The 23,362-nt window shown below is 64.3% G+C and overlaps 3 protein-coding genes and 1 long non-coding RNA gene across 6 annotated transcripts; 1 reads left to right on the forward strand and 3 right to left on the reverse strand.

Annotated features, from left to right (window-relative positions):
- Window positions 1–711: 711 nt before the first annotated feature.
- CCM2L (CCM2 like scaffold protein) lies at window positions 712–4,971 on the reverse strand. Of its 3 annotated transcripts, none has more exons than XM_062623855.1 (10): window positions 4,840–4,971; window positions 4,449–4,616; window positions 4,186–4,269; window positions 3,903–4,083; window positions 2,866–3,290; window positions 2,181–2,316; window positions 2,011–2,074; window positions 1,707–1,854; window positions 1,433–1,571; window positions 712–1,264 (listed from the first exon to the last, which is right to left on the reverse strand). In XM_062623855.1, exons 1-10 carry the CDS (start codon window positions 4,867–4,869, stop codon window positions 948–950), a joined length of 1,692 nt encoding a protein of 563 aa, XP_062479839.1. In that variant the 5' UTR covers window positions 4,870–4,971; the 3' UTR covers window positions 712–947. The 3 variants fall into 3 exon arrangements, with proteins under 3 accessions (XP_062479839.1, XP_062479840.1, XP_062479838.1); XM_062623856.1 differs by having other exon boundaries at window positions 712–1,228; window positions 3,903–4,086; XM_062623854.1 differs by having other exon boundaries at window positions 3,903–4,086.
- Window positions 4,972–9,041: 4,070 nt separating this feature from the next.
- Window positions 9,042–16,395, reverse strand: XKR7 (XK related 7). Its single transcript, XM_062623837.1, has 3 exons — window positions 15,918–16,395; window positions 11,046–11,245; window positions 9,042–10,954 (listed from the first exon to the last, which is right to left on the reverse strand). Exons 1-3 carry the CDS (start codon window positions 16,349–16,351, stop codon window positions 10,002–10,004), a joined length of 1,587 nt encoding a protein of 528 aa, XP_062479821.1. The 5' UTR covers window positions 16,352–16,395; the 3' UTR covers window positions 9,042–10,001.
- Window positions 16,396–16,760: 365 nt separating this feature from the next.
- Window positions 16,761–18,337, reverse strand: LOC134166334 (uncharacterized). The gene is made up of 2 exons (XR_009965827.1): window positions 17,420–18,337; window positions 16,761–17,307 (listed from the first exon to the last, which is right to left on the reverse strand). It is a non-coding gene; the product is annotated as an uncharacterized LOC134166334 (long non-coding RNA).
- Window positions 18,338–20,846: 2,509 nt separating this feature from the next.
- On the forward strand, window positions 20,847–22,576 carry PDRG1 (p53 and DNA damage regulated 1). The gene is made up of 5 exons (XM_062623862.1): window positions 20,847–21,052; window positions 21,129–21,204; window positions 21,295–21,369; window positions 21,854–21,934; window positions 22,200–22,576. The coding sequence occupies exons 1-5, from the start codon at window positions 20,969–20,971 to the stop codon at window positions 22,280–22,282; spliced, it is 399 nt and encodes a 132-aa protein (XP_062479846.1). The 5' UTR covers window positions 20,847–20,968; the 3' UTR covers window positions 22,283–22,576.
- Window positions 22,577–23,362: the final 786 nt, after the last annotated feature.

Raw genomic sequence — 23,362 nt, forward strand, 5'->3', positions numbered from 1 at the left:
GGACCCAGGCCGTGCTCTGGAGCATCAGAGGAAGCGGCCGGGGCCTCTCCTGCACAGGGTTTGCATATGGAAATCAAAGAGAGGAAAAAGAAGGTGCTGCGGTAACCCCCGCGTCTGCTGCCCACGCTGCGGCCCGGACCCCATCCTGCAGCCCCCAGCGAGGGACATCGGCCACGGGACATCATCCGGGGCCGGGCGTGCGGGAGGGCAGCGGGAGGGCTGCGGCAGCGCTGCAGGAAGCCGGTCCCGGGGCAGGAACTTCCTCTCACGGAACACCCTCGGCCGCGGCCGGGCCGGTGTTGCGGGGCCGTCACCCGCGGTAACGGGGAGCGGCTGCCCATGGCATGGCCCATCTCGGTGTGCCCCAGCCCGGCCCTCACCCCGGGGCTTGGCAGCAGGATGGGGGCAGCCCCACAGCAGCCCCTGCTCAGGCAGGCAGCCCCAGTCCCTTCCTGTCCCGTCCCGTCCCGTCCCATCCCACCCTCTCTGCCCCCCCCGGGTTGCTCCGGGGGTCCCGCGCTGCCAGGACTGTCCCCGGGGAACCCCGGCTCTGGGAGCAGCCTGCGTGTGGGTGAGCACTGGGGTGAGCAGCGTGCCCCAGCCCAGCAGCCGCACGGTGCCTGGCAGGGCTGCAGCAGCCCCTGCCCCGCTCAGCCCCAGCCATAGCATCCCATGTGCCCCGGCATGTCCTTTGCCCAGGATAGAACCTGCTCCACTCCCAGCTCTGGCATTTAATTGCAATCCGCAGCGATTACAGCACATGGCGCTGCTGGCCGGGGGCTCCCCCACCACCATGGGGTACCTGCGATGCCATCAGCCCCGCCGAGAGCTGCCAGGGCAGTGCAGAGCCCCTGTCCCCTGCCACAATGACAGAGAGGGGTACAATGTCCTCCCTTCCAGGCACGGGGGCAGAGCTGGTCACCTTGGGCAGCAGGGAGGGCACCCCCTCACAGGTAGTTGTCCTCTTCCTCGTCCTCCTCCTCCTCCTCATCCCGCGCCAGCGCCTCGATGTCGTGGGTGATGTCCGTGATCATGCGGTTGAAGGACTCGGACTCGGAGCGCAGGGACCAGCTGTCGTAGCTGCGCACGGCTGAGGCTGAGGTGTTGCTCATGCTGCGCTTGATGCGGCCGAAGCTGTCGGTGAGGATCCCGCCCTCCCGGATGCCGATGCTCTCCAGGAACGTCTCGAAGTACCCGATGTCTTGGTCGGGGATGAAGGGTCTCATTCCTGCCATGGGCACCGTGAGTGCTGGAGTAGCCCTGCCTGGGTGGGCAGCACTGGGGTGCAATGCCAACCATCCCCACTGCTGGCTCATCCCATCCCATCCCATCGCATCCCATCCCATCCCATCCCAGCACCCCCCAGAGCACACCCAGCGCACACACCCCATCCCCAGGATGACACGCTGACACAGGGAGCCCAAACCCTCACCCAGGAGGAGGAATTTCCTGCGGTCCCCATAGAGGCGCAGGAGCTCGGTGCAGTATTCCTGCACCGGCGTGCCCAGGCGGTATTCCCGCAGGAGGAGGGCGAACTGCTGGATCTCCTGTGGTGACAGCTTGTTGCGCAGCTGCAGTGACACAGGGGCAGGTCAGGGCTGGGGGTACCAGCAGCACAGAGGCCCTGCTCCCTGTTGGCTGCTGGGCACAGGGCCTCAGACCTGCCAGCACTGAGCAGGGCCCTTCTCCCGTCCCTGTCCCCTCACCGTCACCATGTAGTCCTGCAGCTGCTCCAGCCCCGCGCCGCTCTGGTCGCTGCCGCTGCAGGCAGTGGCCAGGCTGTGGTGGGACCGGTGGAAGGAGGGCGAGGAGGCACCGCTGTAATACGCCTCGAAGGTCTCGTGGGAGCTGTTGCTGTGGGAGAATGGGGGTCAGGGGGTCCTGGCACCCCTCATCTGCCTGGCTGACCCCATCTCACTGCACAGCACCCATCGGGGCATCTCTGCAGTCACCCATCCCAGTGCAGGGAACCCACCCGGGGCACGGGCATCCTGAGGGTACCAGACTCACAAAGAGCTGCAGCAGCTGAAGTCAGCATCATAGGCGTACGTCCCGTCTGTGCGGCAGCTCTCACCTGGGGAGGGAGAAATGAGGGTCTCAGAGTGGGGCCAAGCCTCTGCCCCTGCACACAGCCCCATGCCACCCGCTTGGTGTCCCCATGCCTGCCCCCCACCACTCACTGCGGCTGGAGAGCCAGGGCCGTGTTGGGGTGGAGGTGTAGTGGTACCCGGCACGATCCACGCACTCGATGCTCTGGTCCCCGTAGATGATCTGGAAGACCTGGCAGATGAGCGCACAGGACTCCTCGGCAGCATCCTGCAGTGGGAGGGACAGGGAGCACATGTGCCATTGGGTGCCCAAGTGCCGTTGAGTGCCCAAGTGCCACCGGGTGCCCATGTCCCATTGGGTGCCCAAGTGCCATTGAGTGCCCATGTGCCATGGATGCCCATGTCCCATTAGGTGCTCATGTGCCACTGGATGCCCGTGTGCCGCTGGATGCCCGTGTGCCACTGGGTGCCCATGTGCCCATGTGCCATTGGGTGTCCATGTCCCATTAGGTGCTCATGTGCCACTGGGTGCCCATGTGCCATTGGGTGCCCATGTCCCATTAGGTGCTCATGTGCCACTGGGTGCCCATGTGCCATTGGGTGCCCATGTCCCATTAGGTGCTCATGTGCCACTGGGTGCCCATGTGCCATTGGGTGCCTGTGTCCCATTAGGTGCCCATGTGCCACTGGATGCCTGTGTGCCACTGGATGCCCGTGTGCCGCTGGGTGCCCATGTGCCGCTGGGTGCCCGTGTGCCGCTGGGTGCCCGTGTGCCGGCAGGCGAATGCCGTGTGCCGTGGGTGCCGGCGCCGCTCACCCTGTTGGGCACGGCGAGGATGATGAGGTTGGAGTAGGCGTCAGGGCAGGGCTCCTGCGGCTCCAGAGGGTTGCTGCCCGCGTGCCGCCGCTCCCAGCTGCCGAAGCCGGTGCCGCGCTCCCAGCTCCCGCCGGCGGTGCCCGGTCTCCGCCGCTCCCAGCTGCCCGAGGGCCGCCCGCGCTGCCGCCGCTCCCAGCTGCCGCCGCGGCGCCGCTCGAGGCTGCCGCCCTGGCGGCCGTCCTGCCCGCCCCGCGCCGCCCGCCAGTCCAGGCTGCAGATGGTGTGCCGCCGCTCCATGGCCCCCCCCAGCCGCCCGCCCTCCGGCCACGAGCCCCCCGCCCGCTTCTCGGCCGGGAAGGCCTCCGGTAACCCGGGGGGCGCCGCCTCCGGGTGCGCTCCGGCGGGAACCGGGTCCACTCCCAGGCCTGGGGCAGCGGGGAGAGAGCGGGCATCAGGGCGGGGGCTGCGCTGCCCACCCTGCCCCGAGCCCTGCCCCTGCCCTGGCTGCCCCAGGGGATCCTAGAGCCCCAGGATGGGTTGGGTTGGAAGGGACCTTAAAGCTCCTCCAGCTCCAACCCCTGCCACGGGCAGGGACCCCTTCCACTGGAGCAGCTTGCTCCAAGCCCCTGTGTCCAACCTGGCCTTGAGCACTGCCAGGGATGGGGCAGCCACAGCTTCTCTGGGCACCCTGTGCCAGCGCCTCAGCACCCTCACAGGGAAGAGCTTCTGCCTGATACCTAATCTAAATCTGACCCTTTTTCAGGTTAAAGCCATTTCCCCTTGGGATGGGTGGGATGGAACGGGGATGGGGGAGCCCCAGTGGGTTGGAGGATTAGGGACAAAGATTAGGGGACTGCTCTGTGTGCAGGCTGGAGCTCAGACCCCACCAGCTCAGGGGGGCAAGGTGGGGTTTTTATGCCCCAACCGGACCCAGCACCTCCCCATCACCCTCAAAGCTCCAGCCCCTCATGCCCTGGGCACACTGGGTGCTCGGGGCCAGCTGTGCCGCACCGGTGGCCCTGTCCCAATGCCCGCACCGGTTTTGAGGATGAGGAGGTGCAGGGCATCATCCCGCAGGTAGGACGCGGCGGCGATCTCGTGTGTGGGGATGCGCAGGATCAGCTCCTCGTTGTCTCGCCATGTGAGCAGGAGGCAGCGGGCAGAGAGGCTGAGGATGCTGTCCTGCTCCGGCGTCGTCTGCAGCGGCAGCTCCTTCAGCTGCTGTGGGGCAGTGTGTGCCATGGGGCACCCGGTGGCATGGAGCACCCGGCACCCACCCTCTGGGCAGCACTGGGGGCAGTCCAGTGGGGCCCCTCTTACCCTGGCTGTGTCCAGCAGCTGCAGCACCTCATCCCGGCTGGAGGGGTTCAGCGAGGCTGTCACCCACGTCAGGTGGCCTAAAAACTGGGACACAAAACCCAGGGCAGCTTGGGGGTCCCTGAGACGGGGGCCCCATCCCACCACCCCCTTACCGGAGTGTTTGTCTGGGCAGGAAGGGGACCAGCACCCTCCTGGCCACAATGGGCAGTGCCTTTCAGCGTGCTGTGGACCCGGGCACCCCTGGGGCTCCCCCACCCCTTTACCTTCACCTCCTTCTCCACGTAGTCGTGCAGCAGGATCTGGGGGTCGATCAGGTAGTCGGGGGGGTAGAGGGGCACCGAGTGCAGCGGCCGCCGGTAGACGCTGCTGCGGAGCGCGTGCCGCCGGGCTGCCTTGGGGAACACCAGCCGCTTGATGGGCGACACGAAGCCCTGGGGAGAGAAGGGGTGCAGGGACACATCAGCACCCAACCCCGGCACCCAGGGCACCCCTCTGCTCCCTGACCTCCCTTTGGGTGGGTGGGAAACAGCAAGTGCAGACCCCACCTCTCCCCAGCACCCTATAGGAAGGGCTGCAAGGCCCTTTTGTCCCATGAGTCTCGCCCGCTCCCACCTTCCCGCAGCCCCCCCCGGACACCACCCGCGGCCCCAGCACCTTCTTCCCCTTCTTGGCCTCGCAGTCCATGGCGGCCGCGGCGCTGGCTCTCGGCACGGCCGCCCCGCTCGGCGCCGCTGCGCTTTCCTGTGTCGGAAACTCCACCAGGATGGCCGGGATGTGAGTTCCTGCCCCTCCTGCGGGGTGCTGGGACTGGACTGGGCTGGGCTGGGACTGGGATTAGGAGTGGGAATAGGACTGGGACTGTGGCTGCATCTGGGATTGGGACCAGGACTTGGACCAGGATTGGGACTACGCTGGTACTTGGGGAGAAACGGGCCGAAGGAGGCTGGGATGGGACTGGAGCAGGGGCTTGGGCTGGTGCTGGGCTGGAACACGGGCTGGGACCAGGGATGGGATTTGTGCTGGGAGTGGGCTGGGATTTGGTCAGCAGCAGGGACTGAAGTGGGCTGGATGGGACCGGAGCAGGTGCCGGGCCTGGGTTTGGGGCTGGGGGTGCTGGTGGGACCTGACTGCAGAGCAGCCCCTGCCCCTCACTGCTACAGGGCTCCCCCCGGGCTTGGGTCTGGTTCTGCTGCCCCATGGCCCCACATCAGCCATATCTTCATGGGCAGAGCTGGCAGCTCCTGGCCCTCACTGCCCCTTTCTCGCCGTGCCCATGGGACCATGAGGCAGGGAACGGCACCAGCAGGATCCTGCTCAACTGCACCCAGCTCCTCATCCCCACGGGCACCCATGGGGCCCGAGCCCACCGTGGGTCTGGGGGCTGCGCAGGGCCTCCGGCAGGGAGGAGGTTGGTCCGGCAGCAGCCCCATCCAGCGGCTTCCTGCCCAGCATCCTGCCCGCGCACCCCTTCGCTGCCGGCCAGAGGCACCGCGCACACAGCACCACCGCAGCCATCCTGCTCCATGGGGAGCACCCCGGGACACAGCGTCCCGCCCCGCTGCAGGGCGCTGAGGCGGGGCCGCGGCAAGGAGCGGACCCGCAGGCCGGGGTTATTGAAATGAATTTAATTTCTCATGTTGCAGCAAAATTAAAAATATACAAAAAGTTCGTGGAGTACAAAAAAGTCTCGGTCCGGCCCCGGCCTCCCCTCGACCCTGCCCGCGCCGGCTCCCAGAGAAGAAGGTGGCACACACAGTATTTACAGTACGTGACAGCGGCCGCCATGGAGGGGGGGGACAGGGATGTGGCCGACACCCCCCCGGCAGCCCCCGCCGGGATCCAGCGACCCTGACCGGGGGCAAACCCTGACCAAGGGCCCCATCCCAAACCTCTCCCCGCTCCCTGACGCCGGGGTGGCCCCGGGGACACCCCCAGGGACCAGGACCCCCATCTGCAGCGGGAGCTCGAGCACCCCCAGCGCTGCCCCATCCCGCAGCACCCAGCTCGGCCCCAGGTCGTGCCCCCTCGCCGTGGTCCCGGTGCTGCCGCTGGCTCCGGGGCGCTGGGTTTGGCTTCCCCTGCGGCACAGGCTGAGGGGGCGGCTGAGCCCTGGGGCTCGCTGCTGCTGAGCCCCCTGCCCGGAGCAGCCCAGGGCTGAGGGTACCGTGGCTTGAGTGCATAGAAAAGTGTCCCTCTGTGCCCAGGGTCCCCGCGCAAGCCCCAGGGCACTGGGGGGGGGGATGCGGATTGACCCGACCGGTGGCTTCTCTCTGCTCTGGGGGGAGACAGGGAGAGGGGCTGGGGCAGAGGGAGCTCAGAGGAGCCCCCCCTGTGCTGGCACCCGGTCCCCATGCGCAGGGACCGCAGGGACGAGCCCCGGCCCCAGCCCGGCTCCCCCGGCCGCTGCCCCCGACCTTCCCTGAGGAAATGAGACCCCCCTAAAGCTGCCCCTGGCACCGTCAGCACCCGCCGCGGGGTCTGTGGGGTGCAGCTCACGGGGAGCCCGGCCCCAGCCAAGTGCCGCCCCCCTCCTCCGAAACGAAAGGGATTCCGAGGCTTCCAGTTAGCACCAGTTAGCACCAGTGTCCCCAGCGCCGGCCCTGCCCGCTCCCCCCCCCCCGCCCCCGGCCTTCCAGCTACAGAGAAATGGGAAAGAAAAACGTGATGACACCGACACCGCGCTGCCGCCGCCTTCCCAAGCGCAGATCCCACGATCCAGCCCTCCCCGCGGCTGGTCCCTTGTGCCGCTCCTCATCCCATCTCATCCCATCCCATCCCATCCCATCCCATCCCATCCCATCCCATGGCAGGGCTTGGCACCGCGGCACGGGGCAGCCGGGGGCCGGGACCCGACGTGGCTGTGGCGGGGGGCACAGGGGACACGGGGAAGGCACAGGGGCTGTGGGAGTGGGCGGCAAAGGGCTGTGGGGTCCGGCAGCATCACAGCCCTGCAAACCTCTGCCAGCCCCTGCACACGCACACACACACGTGTACACACACATGCACACACACACATGTACACACACACGTGTACACACACGTGCACACACACACGTGTACACACACGTGTACACACACATGTACACATTCACACATAGAATCAGAGAATCACAGAACAGTTCGAGGTGGAAAGGACCTTAAGATCATCCAGTTCCAACCCCCTGCCATGGCCAGGGACACCTCACACTAAACCATCTCACCCAAGGCTCTGTCCAACCTGGCCTTGAACACTGCCAGGGATGGAGCATTCACAACCTCCCTGGGCAACCCATTCCAGTGCCTCAGCACCCTCACAGGAAAGAATTTCCTCCTTAGATCCAATCTAAACTTCCCCTGTTTCAGTTTGAACCCGTTACCCCTTGTCCTGTCACTGCAGTCCCTAATGAAGAGTCCCTCCCCAGCATCCCTATAGGCCCCCTTCAGGTACTGGAAGCTGCTCTGAGGTCCCACACAGCCTTCTCTTCTCCAGGCTGAACAGCCCCAACTTCCTCAGCCTGTCTCCATACAGGAGGTGCTCCAGTCCCTGATCATCCTCGTGGCCTCCTCTGGACTTGTTCCAACAGTTCCATGTCCTTTTTATGTTGAGGACACCAGAACTGCACACAATGCTCCAGGTGAGGTCTCACAAGAGCAGAGCAGAGGGGCAGGATCACCTCCTCCGACCTTCTGGTCACGCTCCTTTGGATGCAGCCCAGGACACGGTTGCTTTCTGGGCTGCAAGTGCACACTGAAGCCGGCTCATGTTCATTTTCTCATCCACCAACACCCCCAAGTCCTTCTCCTTGGACTGCTCTGAATCTCTTCTCTGCCCAACCTGTAGCTGGGCCTGGGATTGCTCTGACCCAGGTGTAGGACCTTGCACTTGGCATGGTTAAACTCCATGAGGTTGGCATCAGCCCACCTCACAAGCGTGTCGAGGTCCCTCTGGATGGCATTCCTTCCCTCCAGGGTATCAACCGAACCACACAGCTTGGTGTCATCGGCAAACTTGCACACACGCATGTACACATTCACACATGCACGCACACACATGCACACACATGTACACACACATGCACACACACATGCACACACGTACACACACATGTACACACACATGCACACACGCATGTACACACACATGTACACACACATGTACACATTCACACACGCACATGCACACACACATGCACACACACATGTACACACACACATGTACACACACATGTACACACATGTACACACACACATGCACACACACGCACACACACATGCACATGTACACACACACATGTACACACACACATGTACACACACATGTACACACACGTACACACACACATGCACACACACATGCACACACACATGCACATGTACACACACACATGTACACACACACATGTACACACACGTACACACACACGCACACACACATGCACACACACGTGCACACACACGCGCACACACATGCACACACACGTACACGTACACACACACACATGCACACACACGTACACACACACACACACATGCACACACACGTACACACACACACACATGCACACATGCACACACACACACATGCACACACACGTACACACACACACACACATGCACACACACGTACACACACACACACACACACACACGCACACACACGTACACACACACACACACATGCACACACACATGCACACACACGTACACACACACACACACACATGTACACACACATGTACACACACACACACACACTCCCCTGGGACGTGCCTGGCCCTGGGGACCTTGACTACATTCAGCCCTCTGGGTGGGCGCACACCAATGGGTCCGGACCAGGGACACATTCAGACCCGGAGAGCGGGGCAGCCCCAAGCCTGGGGCAGGCAGGATTCTCGCTCAGGTTCATACTGGGGAGCTGGAGGGGGCTGATGCTGATGGGGGGGTGAATGGGAACACTCCTGGGTGGATAGAGATGCCGAACCCGGGAGGGGGGAACCTCTGGGGGTGAATCCCACTTTGGGGAGCCCCTGGAATGCCGGTGCCTCCTCAGTGGTGCCAGACCCTGCCCCCCGGCTGCAGTGGAGGTAGAAAATGTCACACAAAATGTCACCATTGCGGTGAAAACAAACCCGATGAGATGAAGTGGTTCCCGCGGGGACAGGAGGGACAGCGGGGGCCAGGTGGAGCAGGGTCCCATGAGAGGACCCCAGGACAGGATCTGCACCCCACAGCACAGACAGGACCCGTGGGGCTGGGGACATGGCTCAACCCTGAACCGGGGGGAGCAAGAGTGGAGATAAAGGGGCTCCCCTGGGGCAAGAAGGTGACATGGAGGGGCTGGCCGGACCCCGGCTGTCCCCTACTCCAGCTCCATGGGGGGTGAGGAGCCCCACACACAGCCCGGTTCAGCCACACTCCAGCCCCATGGCGCTGCTGTGACACAGGCACCCGTGTCCCCAGCTGCTGCCCTCCCGGGTCACGCTGTGCCCCTCCGTGCCCCAAGCCCCTCACAGCTGCCGGCCCCCACTCAGGGGTGCCCCCGACCCCCATCCTGCACCATGGAAACTGCTGAGCACCGCGGGGCCGCAGCACCCCCGCCTCGGGCTCAGGCACCGGTGAGGTATTTGGCAAGGACGAGCCCCGGGCGGGGGGGAGCCATGGGGTGGAACTGGGGTCTCGGCTGCGGGAGGGCGGCGCGGGGCGGGGATAGCACCAAGAGACCCCCCCCCGGCCCCTTCCCGCTCGGCAGCGCCCGCAAACCCAACAGAAAGGCAAAGGGCTGCGGAGCCGCGGGGTGCTCGGGATGGCACCGGAGGACCCCGCTGTGGCCCCGCGCCCTACACGGTGGTCTCGTACTCCAGCACCTCCTGGGGGGCGCCGGGGGTGCGGTACTGCAGGCGCGGGGTGCTGGGTGACGCGTACTCCAGCGCCAGGATGGTTTTCCGCAGGCGCCGGTCGATGAAGTGGGCGTCCCAGGCCGGGTACTTCTTCCTGGGCAGGTCAATGCGGATGACGGGCCCCTCTGTCCGCGGGGCGCGGGCGGCCGGCGCCGGCGGCGCGCAGGGTCTCACCTGGAAGACGGGCACACAACTGTCCCGCTCCCCCGGCGCCCCGTCCCGCTCCCCCCCTGTAGTCCGCGGCAGCGAGCGGGGCGGGCTGGTGACGGCGTCCACGGGGGACCCCGGCACCGGGGCCGGCTGCTGCCGGAAAATGCACCCCCCGCCGCTGGAGCTGAAGATGGGGCCGTTGGGGTGCAAGAGGCAGTAGTAGATGAACATGAAGAAGATGCCGAGGGCGAAGCTGGAGCTGACCACGCAGACGAGGATTAAGGCGTCGAAGTCGGAGGTGGTCTCGCGGTCGTAGTAGAGGAACCAGAGGATGGTGAGGGCGGCGTTCTCCGACAGCGTGATGATGTAGTAGATGCACATTCGGTAGCGGCTCCGGCCCTCCTTGACGTTGAACCAGCAGAAGATGTAGATGATGCCCACCACCATGTTGTAGATGATCTCCTCCCACTTGGACATGCAGAAGTCCGTCTCGCCCTGGATGATCCAGAAGGTCATGATGCACCAGTGGGTGACGATGAAGATGCCGAAGTAGAGCTGGAACACGGAGGCGAAGAGGGCGAAGGCGATGGCACGGGCGGCGATGGTGAAGAGGTGCCACAGGATCTGCACCACGGCCCCCTTGTAGGACATGGGCATCTTGTCCTCCCGCGAGTCCCGCAGCACCTTCTGGTAGGAGGCGATCATCCACGCCAGGGACACCAGCGAGGCCGAGGCCGAGAACCCTGCATGGGGAAGGGGCAGTGAGAGCCTGCAGCAGCCCCAGGTCCCCCCTCCGGCCACCCCGTCCCCCTGCCGTGGACACCATGCCCTTACCCTGCAGGGGCTCGATGCTGTTCTGCTGCACCATGATGCTGAGCTGCAGCACGAGCTGGGGCGCGCTCTTCAGGAAGGTCTCGAGCAGCCGCAGCATGCTGATGTCCGCGCTCTCAAACATCATGCGCCAGTAGAAGTGCCGCCGGCGGTGCTCGGCCTGCCACCGGCTCTGCAGCCCCAGGTACAGCGTGCGGAGGTACCTGCGGGGGGGTGGGAGCGGAGATGAGCCCCAGGGCACAGGCAGCTGAGCTCAGCCCCTGCCCATGCCAGCCATGCCCTGTGACCGCTGCCGACCCCACCCAGAAGCACTTCCCACATGATCTGGGGCCACAGAAAGCCCCATGCACCCAGGATGCAAGGGGGCTGCAAGGTGTAACCCTCCCATAGAATGGTTTGGGTTAGAAGGGACCTTGAAAGCTCTTCCAGTTCCTAAGAGCTCAGCTCAATCTCCCCTCGGGCAGGTTCAAGCCATTCCCCTTGGCCTGTCCCTACATCCCTTGTCCCAAGCCCCTCTCCAGCTTTCCTGCAGCCCCTTCAGGCACTGGAGCTGCTCTCAGGTCTCCCCTTCAGGAGCCTTCTCTTCTCCAGGCTGACCCAGCCCAGCTCTCTCAGCCTGGCTCCAGAGCAGAGCTGCTCCAGCCCTTGCAGCAGCCCCGTGGCCTTTGGACCCGCTCGAGCAGGTCCACATCCCTCTTGTGCTGGGGGCCCAGAGCTGAACGCACGTCCCTGTCCCACCCCGAGGTGCCAGGGAGGAGCAGCTTATGCAAAGCCAGCTCAGCACCCGGGGCTCACCCGGCCACCACCTCTGGGTGCTGCCCTTGTGCAGTCTCCCCCATGCAGGATCTGGCTTCCCCCCACCAAGTCAGGGATCCGGCCCCTCTCTCCGGCCACCCATGGACTCGGGGTGCCCCATCCCAGCACCGCGTCCGGCTGCTTCCCAAAGGGGATATTTTGGTCCCATGGCACGGATCCCCCCCACGTCCCCTGCCCTGGCCAGCACGGAGGCACCAGCTGGTCGTGCGGCGCTGCCGGTGGGAAGCACCGGGAGCTGGTGCCGGTGCTGCCTCGGCTCTTGGCACTGCCGCGGGCGCAGGCACACACTGGCCGCGGCCATCTGGTCGTGGGCCGGGGTCACTGGAGGTGTGTGTGGCACCGACCCGCACCGGATGAGTCACCGCCGCCGGGGACCCCTCCCCGTGGCACGGGGATGGATCCGGGCACTGCCGGAGGGGCACGGCCCGAGGGGCAGGACATCCCCGCAGCCCCGCCGGCACCACGGGAAGGCAGGAAGCTGAAGCAGGAGGATATCAGGCCATAAAGCTTCTCCCAGCCCCATCAAACCCTCACACAGAGCGACAGCCTCTCCATCAGCTCCAGAAGCGCTGCCAGCCAAATCCATTATCCCGGAGCGCAGGAGAAACCCTGATCCCAGCACTTTCAGCTCATCCGTCAGCGGAAGGAGCAGGAGCCAGCCCTGCTCCCGCTGCAGGGACAGCCCCAAGACCACAGTGGGGGCCGTCAGCTGGGAACACCCCACTGCAGCCATGGGAGGGCAGGGGGAGCATCCTGGGCCCATGGGGCTCCCGTGGTCCTCCTTGGTGGTCCTGCCGGGTGTCAGCAGCCCCATCACCATCTGCTCCATCCCCTACAGCTCCCCCCGCCCCCCGAACCTCCCCCAGGAGCCGGTGGCCAGGCAGGATGTTGCTGTCGTCAAACAGCACGGCTTCAGTAGCTCTGCCCCGGTTGCAGCCGGTGCCGATGGCTGCAGGGGCCAGCCCAGCTCCGGGCCCTCCCTGCACTGGTGACAAAGCGATGCTTTAACCTCCACCTCGGGGGGCGCAGCTGATTTTAGGCTCTGCTGCTGCCTGTCCCTCGCTGCTCGGAGGGGGAGGCTGCAGCTGCTCAGCTCCTGGCACAGGTTTGCACCCTGGCACCACTGCCCCGGCCCCCCTCCTCACCAGCCCCCAGGGACAGACTCCCCCCTTCACTGGGAGCAGAGCAGGGATGGGGGGCACAGCTTAGGGAGAACACAATGGGAGAAGCAACACAGAGCCTGGGATGCTGTGGGGCACCACTGCTGGTCCCAGGGCACCCATTCATGAATGGGCCCAGGCAGCAGTGACCTCACCCTCTCCCTGCAATCAGCCTCACCAACTGGGCTCTGCAGCTGTGAGCCCGCTGCCCGCTGCGTGCAGACCCCACAGCCACAGCGTCCCCGGCCCCTCCACTGCTCAACAAGTGACCTGCAGCCTCCCCCAGCCTCCAGAGAGGGCCCCGCTCTCCCCCGCCTGCCCATCAGCTCCACGGATCTCATTAACCCGAGGCTTCATCTCCCATCCACACATCAGAATGAAACGCTGGCTCCTGTTTGCGATGCATTTGATCACCCCGTGGGGGTTCAGCCCAGAGAAACATCCCCGCGCTGACAGCGCAGGCGGGCGCTCCCCAGCCCTGCACATGGTGGGAAACACGGAATCAATCACGGAGGGGGGGACTCATTTCACTTTCAAAGAGCTGGTGATGAGGCAGGAGCTGAGCGTGGTGCTCGCAGCGCTGATTGCTCCCTGCTCCGTGGGGCACAGAGGAACCCAGCGCAACCCCTGCAGTGGGAAGGTGCTGGGTGCTGACGGGTGCTGGGTTCGCCAGAGCCCCACCATGGATGGGGTTGTCACCAATGTCCCCATTTGCCACCAGCTCCCAGCGACTGACCCCAGTTTAAAAGCGTTGGAACAAACAGAAGTGTAAGGAGAAAAGGCCAGCTCTGGTTATCACCAAATGCACTACTCATCGTCCTCAGATGGAGCAGGATGTGGGACCCCTGGGTTCACAGAGCATTTTCCTAGGAGGCAGTTTGGGATATCAGCCCTGAATCTTTTATTCCAACAAGGAGATTGCTTCCCTGTTGCAGCCATTTTAATCCCCACACATCCCACCAAGTCAGGTCATCAGGGAGAGCCAAGGAAAGCCCCAGGTGCCACCATCCCTGCACCCCAGTATGCCTGGGGCACCCGGGTGCTCAGGGACAGGCTCGGCCCAGCCCTATAAAGTGGAGACCCCAGGGAGTGACTGCCCCAGCAGCAGAGCAGAGGGGCTGGTGGGGACCTGTGTGTCCCAGATCTGCCCCCCTTCATGAGCCCAGGGAGTGTCTATGCCCCAGGGGGCTGGCACCAGGACCGAGGGGTGGCACCGGGTTCCCAAGCCAGAGGATGGGGGAACTGATGGGAGGCCCCTGGGGAGGACCTGCAGGTGCAGAGAGCACCCCAGGTCTGCTCCTGGGGACCCCCAGGCAGCCCAAACCCTAACCCTAACCCTGGGCTAAAGTGGAGACAGGGCACAGCGGGCACCAGCAGGGCTGTCCCCCAGTGCAAGGGGATGCACAGAGCCCCATCAGCTGCCAGCCCATGGGGGTGTCAGGGACCCCGGCACGCTGCCGGTGGGAGGCACACGCGGTGGGTTTGGTGGGGGTGAGCCCTGCTGAGGCAGGGGGGAGGCAGGGAAAGGGGGAAGGGGGAGGCGTTTGGCCAGGGCAGAGCCTTCCCTTCACACGCAGCCTTCAGCCGACACTTCCTTAACTGCCACATCCACCTGCACCGGATCCAGCCTCGCTAATGGGTTTAGCAAACTGCATTTCACTGCTCACCCGAGCTAATCCCAAATCCCAGGTTTAGGAAGAGCCTCAGCTGCAGCTTGAGACCAACATGTCCTGGAGGGTCAGTGCTGAGTTACCGCTTTAATTGGCTTAAGAGGCTCCGTGGTGCAGCAGATCAGGAGAGCGTGGCTGACACTACCGGGAGCAAAGACCCAACCACAGCCCAGCCCCAGCTCCAGCCAGGACCGGGTCATTGCCTGCAGGGTGCTGGGGACAAGGCCGCTGCAGGCAGGCTCCTGTCCCCTCCCTCACCAGCTCCTCCTGCACACCATGGCAGGGTTTGCACCCATCCTGCCCCCCGCATACCCCGAGGGCTGTCATGTGGATGGGCAGCAGCTGCTGGTGAGGGAAGGGGCAGGAGCCCCCCCAGCACGGTGCTTACTGCACTGTGAAGCAAAGTTGGACATCCCAGAGCATCCCGGGAAAAGCAGTGGATGAAGCAATGCATGCAGGCAACAATGGGAAGTGGAGGAGCCTCGGTACTACAGAAGCCCAGGAGGGGAAGCAGCATGGAAACCCGAGCTGAGCACTGCCTGCTCCATGCATTGTTCCCGGAATTTGCCATTGTCTCCACTCCCCTCCCAGCACCAACCCTGGGAAGCAGCTCAATGCCAGAGCCACGGCTCTTCCCCAGCACCCAAGGATGGAGCTCAGCAGGGATGGGGGGAGCAGGGCTCCATGGCACAAGGGAGGAAGGTGCCAGCAAACCCCCAGCTCGGTTTGGAGGGGCTGCAGGGACTCAGGCAAAGGGCCTCCTGGCGCCTGCTCCGCTCTGCCCAGAGCTGCCTTCCCCGGGCCCTGCACAACCAGCACCTCCTCACCTGCACCCACAGCTCCTGCCCACCCGCACCCACAGCAGGGCTGTGCTGGGGCTGTCCTGGGGCTCCCCCCAGCACCCATCCTGCCGTGCATGCAGAGGGGTCGATCCCTGAGCACACCCCGGATTGCATGGGCTGCACCTCGCCATCCCAGCCCCTGCCAGCCCCTGCTCAGCCCTCCCTGCTGCACCCCACCACTCCCTCCAGCCCAGCCCGGCTCCGCCACCCCAGACCTGCCCCAGCTGCAGGAGGTGGATGAGGCCCTGCAGCACCCCCATACCCCCCCTGCACCCCCACAGCCCTGCACCCCCGTACCTCCAGACCTGCCCCAGCTGCAGGAGGTGGATGGGGCCCTGCAGCACCCCCATACCCCCCCTGCACCCCCACAGCCCTGCACCCCCGTACCTCCAGACCTGCCCCAGCTGCAGGAGGTGGATGAGGCCCTGCAGCACCCAGACGCAGAGGCGGCAGCAGCCGCGGGGGCCGCGGGCGCTGTCCTTGGTGCTGCCGGCGCTGTCCTTGGTGCTGCCGGCGGCGAAGTCGTAGACGAACCACCTGAAGCTGAGGAGCTGCACCACGAGCGAGGGCAGCAGCACGAAGAGCAGCGTCAGCCCGAACCACCACCGCTGACCCCGCACGTAGTAATGGGCCGCCAGCCACAGGTCCGAGGCACCGTCCGCGAAGCAGACGAGGAGGGCGCAGAGCACCCAGCACCCGTCCCGCAGCCGGTACCGCCGCGCCGGGGGGGCCGCGCTCCCCTCCCGCCGCCCGCCGCCGCCGCCCCCCGGGCTCTCCAGCAGCACGGCCGGGCCGCCGCCGCCGTCCGACTTCGCGGCCATGTTGTCGGGGGAGAGGAGGAGAAAGGAGGGAGCGGGAGAGACTTCCGGAGGGAGGACGGAGCCGACGAGCCCGCCCCGGCAGCGCCCGCCCCGCCGGCCTCGCCCCGCGGCCCCACCGAGACCGGCCCCGGCAGCCCCCGCCCCGCCGCCGCCGCCAGGTCCCGCGGGAGCGCTCGGGGCCGCTGGGCGCCGCCCCGCCGGGAAGGGGAACCGGTAACGATCCCCCGGGGCTCCCCGCCCGGTGCCGGCAGGACCCCCCCGGGGCAGCGGCCGCGCCGCCCCGGCGCCCCCCGCCCGGCTCATCAAGGACCGGGGCTCCCCGGGCAGCCCAGGTGGGACCCCCTCCAGGGAGGTGAGAGCCCCCCGGGGCTGCAACGGGAGGCTCCGGTCCTCGGGGCAGGGGCAGCGCCGCAGGGCACCGAGCTCCTGCCCGAGGGACTCCCGCAGGGAGCTGCTGCGCTGGACCTGAGCCCCGCTCTGCAGGAACAGCCCAGCCTTGGGGAGGCCCCCAGAGGCGCTGCACAAGCCGGTGAAGTGCCAAGGTCATCCAATGGACCTGGGGTTTGGGTGCCCATGAGCCCAAACGCTGCCCTGCTCCTTGGTTTTGCCCCATCACCTCTTCTCCTTTGTTGCCCGTCGCGACTGGGATGCCCCATGGGCAGCACGAGGGGTTGGTACCCCTGTGGGACACGTGAAGCAGCTCTGGGCTGGCATTCCAGCACTGCTAGGAGGGGAAGAGCTTTTGGCTCCTTTGCAGCAAATCATCTCCATGGACAGGCTCTGCCTTGCTGCATTTCAGTCCCCAAAGCTCTGTGTGCCTGGGGAGGAACCTCATGCATGGCCCAGAGCCTGCCCCACGGTGAGCACACGGCAGCACGCAGTGAGGGGAGCATGTTATATCCCAGGAAACAGCCAACATCCAAACCTGGGCTAAGCCTGGATCCTGGCGCACAAAGCTGAGGGAGCACAGGGGGAAGGTGTTAGTCGGCACAAGGGAGCAGTCAGGCCCTCTGTGAGGCTCTCTCTGTGCTGCATGTATTAGCATGGGTAATGCAACAAATACCTAACCTTGAGCTGCTCCTGACAGATCCCCTCGAGAGATGCCTGCCTGGGGGAGGGGATGCTCCCAGCATCCCAGAGCCTGAGGAACGGAGCCTTTCAGGAGCCTGGGCCCCTCTGGAGGACGGGCACTGCTGGCCAGAGCTCCCCAGTGCCAGATCAATCCCAATCTGTCCTGGTTGGCCAACAGAGCAGAACTGGTGCCTCTGCAACAGTGGGCACAGCACCAGGGAGAGGGGACCTGGAAACCAGGGAGAGATGGACCCACTTTCCTTCAGTGGTCCTGAAATGCCCCTTCTGAAACAGCGTTAAAGATCCACAGCCTGGCAACACAGGGACAGTGGTTTGAAGTCTGATCTATGAACAACAGGCCCCAGCAGGCACATGGTAAAATGAGAGAGAAAAAAAAAACCATAAACAGCCCCTAAGCTTCCTGTGCAGCTGCCAGCAGGCAGGGATGGGTTCTAGCTGCATACATAAAAGAGCTGCAAGGAAGAAAAAGGAACAGGCTGAAACCAAACCTGCTCTTTGCACAGCGAAGTACAGAGCGAAGCAGAGCAGCCCTCAGCAGCGGGCGGGTGGCTGGTCCCTGACTGCTGGTCCCCAGCAGGGCACATCAAGGTGCATCTGGCCCTCGCAGACCTCTGGTCCCCGGGCTGAGTCCAGCTCCCAAGCAGAAGGCCTGTCCCAGCTCCAGGAGGAGAGATCTGGGATGGTTTGCAGCTGGCTCAGAGCTTGGCTGGGGAGAGGCCGCAGAGCTCAGCACCAGCTGCTGCTCCCTGCCCAGGAAATGTTTCCCAGGTGCTTTGAGATCCCTCCTGCTGCAGCTCAATCTGCTGCTGCTTCCCCCATGCCTGTGCTGAGCTGGGACCCCCTTCCCAGGCTTCCCCTGCCCCTCTGCAATTGGAGGGGGCAGGTGGCAGCCTGTCCCCATCACTGTCCACTTCTGATCCCTGTCCCCGTCCCATCCCCATCCCTGTCACCATTACAACCCAATCCTTGTCCCCATCCCATCCCCACCCCTGTCACCATTACAACCCAATCCTTGTCCCCATCCCATCCCCCTCTCTATCCCCATCACTGTCACCATTCCATTCTAGTCCCTGTCCTAACCCAACCCATGCCCATCTCCATCCTCATCCCATCCCAGTCCCTGTCCCCTCCCACACTGACTTTGAAAGCCCTCCCTCCTCCCAGTGTGCATAACAAGAGCTGCTGATGGACGTGGTGGCAAGAGGTCTCCAGCCCACCAAAGGGGATGGGCACCACCCGGACAGGACACACATCCCAAGCACCACCTCCAGCTCTGGAGCCAAACCCCACCTGTGTCTGCAGCAGGATGGACAGTTTGGCTTTCCCTGCCCACAGAGCTTTATGCCACTGGTCCCCAGGAGGGAAATGCAGCTCCAGGTCCAGGTGGGTCCCAGCACTCAGCATGAGAATCATCAGGCTCTTCTCCCATCCCACCAAAGCAACAAGGATCAGATGCTGCCTTTGTGTCTGCAGAAAGCTGAAGGGAATCGCTCCATGGTGGATGCTGTGGTGCGAGGCTGCAAGAGAAAAGCAGATACAGGTCCTGCATCCTGCACCCCATGTCCTGCATCCCACCCTGCAGCTGCCCCGGTGCCCCCATCCTGCTGGGATGCCATGGGAGCCAGCCCTGGGACACAGGATGGATCCAGGCTGCAGGTCTCCAGCCAGACACCCCCACTGAAAAAGGAGCATTTTCCAGTGTTGGTGCCAGCCCCGATCCCACTGCTTCACATCAGGAAAAGCTCCAACCAAGAGCATGAATGACTTCATCCCGGGCCGGCCGCTCACTGCCACCGCTGCCCTGGGAGCGCCTGGTCTCAGTGCACGCAGACGAGATCTCCCGTTAACTGCAGCAAACAACCTGATGGGATTAGGGAGGTAATCTTCCCGCCTGGTAATCTCCTTTAAGAGATTATTTGCCCACAAGTGCGGTGACCACCGGCCAGACGCTGCCTCGCTCCCTCCTTCCCCATCCCCTGTGGTCCCTGTGTGGTGTCCGGCAGCACTGGGGTCACCACGTGCCCTCGGGGAGCTCCTCACCCAGCTGAGTCCCATGGAGGGCAGGAGCCAACAGGCCCTGTTGTGTCCCCACCACCGCTGGTCCTCCTCTCCCCCAGCCCACGTTTGGTGTCACTGGGGCTCCCTCCTACAAAACCCCCTCTCCAAGACTGGACGTTCCCCCACCATCAACGTGGAACAAACAGCGTCACCGGCACCATCACCCCGCGATGCTGAGTGAGCGGCAGCACCAGGCACAGGGCTGCTTTTGGAAACCCAAGAGATGGTTCTGAGCACCAGCACCCTCCTGCTGAGCAGTATGCCCAGAGCAGAGGGGAGCCAGAGGGGCTCGTGCTGTGCAGTGCCCTCCACCCTGGCCTCAGGGCTCTGGGGGCCCAGTGAGGCGAAGCAGCTCTCCAGGGCTGTCTCACAACAGCATTCCCGGGTGGAGCTGCTTTGGGCCATGGGATATTAAACACGGCTCCTGGGTCCTCCCCTCCCGCCAGTCCCTGCCATCGGGGCTGGGGCTACTGAGCCCCCATTTCTCCATCTCCTGCTGCTCACGGGCTGGGAGGAAGGGAACAGAGGCCGTTCCGAGGTGCGGTGCTTCCCCTTGCCGCGGGCAGGGTCTGTCAGGGCAGGAGCCTGATGCAGCCGGGGCCGCAGCCGTGTCCCTCCCTGGGGACGCAGCCCTCACCGCCGAGCCCCGGAGCAGCCGCTCAGCTGCACCAAAGGCAATCTGAGCTCATCGCCCCGTGCTTTTAGCGCTGTTTATTGCCTCCTGGGGAGAAGAAGGGGATGCAAAGGCCACTCCGGGCTCTAAGAGCACAGCTGCCCGGCACCGGCGCCATGCTGGGAAGAGGCGAGGAAGAGCCAGAAGTGCAGCGCTGGTGGGGAGCGGGGACGGGCTCTGACATGGTATAAATCATGGAACGGGTTGGGTTGGAAGGGACCTTAAAGCTCCACCAGCTCAAAGTCCTGCCACGGGCAGGGACCCCTTCCACTGGAGCAGCTTGCTCCAAGCCTCTGTGTCCAACCTGGCCTTGAACACTGCCAGGGATGGGGCAGCCACAGCTTCTCTGGGCACCCTGTGCCAGCGCCTCAGCACCCTCACAGGGAAGAGCTTCTGCCTGAGAGCACATCTCAGCCTCCTCGGGCAGGTTCAAGCCGTTCCCCTTGTCCAAAGCCCCTCTCCGGGGGGGACAAATGGGATTTGGGTGAGGAGGGCTCTGGCCTGGAGGGCTCTTTCCCCCCTGCCTGGGGGCGCTGGGGCTGACCCCTGCCCTTATGCCCACACGTGTGAGCCGGCAGAGCCGGGGGCCGTGCCCCGGGTCCCCGCTGTCCCGCGGGTCCCCAACCCCTCGGCTCGGGGCCGCGGAGCGCTCCGGGGGTGAGCGCCAGGGGGCGCGCTGCGACGCGGACCCTTCCGCCGCGGAACCCGGCGCTGCGGCTGCGGCTGCGGGGGGGAACGGGGCGGGAGCGGACACGGCCCGTGCCCGGATCCGCGCGGTAACGGAGCCGGCGGCCATGGCGCGGGACCCGGCCTTCGTGCTGCGGTACCTGGCCGAGGTGGAGGAGCTGGCCGAGGACGTGCTGGCGGCGCGGCAGCAGGTACGGCCCGGCCCGGCCCGGCCCGGTGCGGGCTCCGCCGTTGCCGGTGGCCGCGGCTGCATCCCTCCCGTTACAGATCGTGGATCTGGACGTGAAGCGGAACCGGAACCGCGAGGCCCTGCGGGCGCTGCACAAGAGCCCGGAGCCCGAGGGTGAGGGAGGCCGCGCTCCCCGGTGCCGCCCGGAGCCCCGGCCCGGGAGCGGCCGCGCTCACCAGGGCCTTTCCCGTCCGCGTCCCGCAGGCACGGCCATGGTGTGCTTCGGGAGCATGTTCATCGAGCTGCCCGCGGCGCAGACCCGGGACATGCTGCGGAAGGGTACGGTAACGGTTAACGGGGGTCACCTCGCCCTGTGCTCCCGAGGGCCCCCCCAGCACACAGGGGCAGGGCCTGGCTCTTGCCCGGCTCTGCCGGCTCACACGTGTGGGCACAAGGGCAGGGGTCAGCCCCAGCACCCCCAGGCAGGGGGGAAAGAGCCCTCCAGGCCAGAGCCCTCCTCACCCCCATCCCACTTGTTCCCCCCAGAGAGGGGCCTTGGACAAGGGGAATGGCTTGAACCTGCCCGAGGAGGCTGAGCTGAGCTCTGAGGCAGAAGCTCTTCCCTGTGAGGGTGCTGAGGCGCTGGCACAGGGTGCCCAGAGAAGCTGTGGCTGCCCCATCCCTGGCAGTGCTCAAGGCCAGGTTGGACACAGGGGCTTGGAGCAAGCTGCTCCAGTGGAAGGGGTCCCTGCCCGTGGCAGGGGCTGGAGCTGGAGGAGCTTTAAGGTCCCTTCCAACCCGAACCACGCTGTGATTGTCTCAGACCAGGAACAGCTGGATGAGGAGATAAAGAACCTCCGCAAGGAGCTGCGTGTGAAGGTGAACCGCCTCTATGAAGCCCAAGGTAACACTCATGTTCTGGAACCTTCTCAGCATCAGATGCCACATGCCAGCAGGGTCCAGAAACTCCTGAGCTCTGTGTGCTCCTGCAGCCACTTTCCCACTGGCTGTGCAGTTCCTTCCCTGCTCCAGCAGCACTGGTGCAGAGCCATCAACCAGGATAATCCCACATCAGCTCCCAGGGCTGCCCCTGCCATCCCTGCAGCTCCTCAGGGGTTGCTGCACTGGTTGTGCTGCAAAGTCATGATTTTGCCGTGTGTTCTTCTCAGGTAAACCTGAGCTGAAGGGGTTTAACCTGAACCCCATGAGTGCTGAGGAAATGAAGCTGATCAATCGCATCCTGGAGGGCTGAAGCGGCCTTGCCGTTGTCACTGTGTGTACTCGGGCTGTCACCTCTGCAGCTCACACCACAACATCCTATGGGGTTTGCTGGAGCAGATCCATGTGCCTGGAGCCTGCCTCAGGTGAGGTCCCTGTAGCCAGAGTTGGGGACTGGTTGGCTTCTCACCTACGAGGCTGCAGCTTCCTTGGATCACAAACCTTTTCCTGCTCCTTCCCACTCTCAGGCATGGGCTGGGACACAGCACTGGGCAGTAGCCCATGGCTGGGGTGGAAGTGGGATTATTAAAGTGAGAGCAGTGGGACATTGCTGACTCTGTGTGTGTGTGTGTGCTTCTTGTTGGGTTTTTATGCGAGTGCTTCTGGAGCTGGGCTTCAGAGCTGGCTCATTGTCATGTTGGGAACAGGAGTAGGAGGAATTGGGAATCCACAGCACGCCTGCAGCACGGAGGAGGAGTTGTGTGTGCCCGTGGTACTAAAACAAAGCCAAGCTGTACATCTGAAACACGTCAGGAATCTCTGAAGACGGGGTGGGAGGAGGCAGCATCCTTTTAGTCTCACTGGGAAAATGTGTTCTGCTGTTCAGTTGGAAGGCAAAGACCAAAGACATGAGGGATAAAACATGTATATTTAAAAAAGCTTGAAGAGAGCGGAGGACCAGCCTTGTAGTACAAAGACAATTGATTCAACCACTAAGAGTTTCTTCAAAGGATTTACAGTTTGTCTTTAGACCACCCCCTTTAGCCTGAGCTTGAACCCCAGCACAACTTGGGCCAGACCGTAACAGGATTTAGAAAACATCAGTAACAGGCTACAGAGGGTTTGATTTTTTGCTGTGTAAGGAAAGTGTCTGGGCAAGGGCAAGCCCTGAAGTTTCTGAACTGCTGTAAAGGTGTTTCTGGATATAATTTTAAGGCTTCAAACAGCCATTGTCCTGCTCTCTGCAGCTCTCAAGGGAGCTCACCCCTTCTGCCAAGCTGGGCCTGATCCTGGGCTCGCTTCCCCTCTGCACACACATCCAGGGCTTTAAACCCAGCACTGGCATCTTTCCTGGCTGCCTGAGCACCTTGGAGCTCAGAGGCACCTTCACCAG

The sequence above is a fragment of the Pezoporus occidentalis genome, unplaced genomic scaffold, assembly GCF_034315485.1.
Source record: "Pezoporus occidentalis ecotype Australia unplaced genomic scaffold, CSIRO_AGI_Poc_V1 ctg259, whole genome shotgun sequence".
Taxonomy (NCBI): Eukaryota; Metazoa; Chordata; class Aves; order Psittaciformes; family Psittacidae; genus Pezoporus; species Pezoporus occidentalis.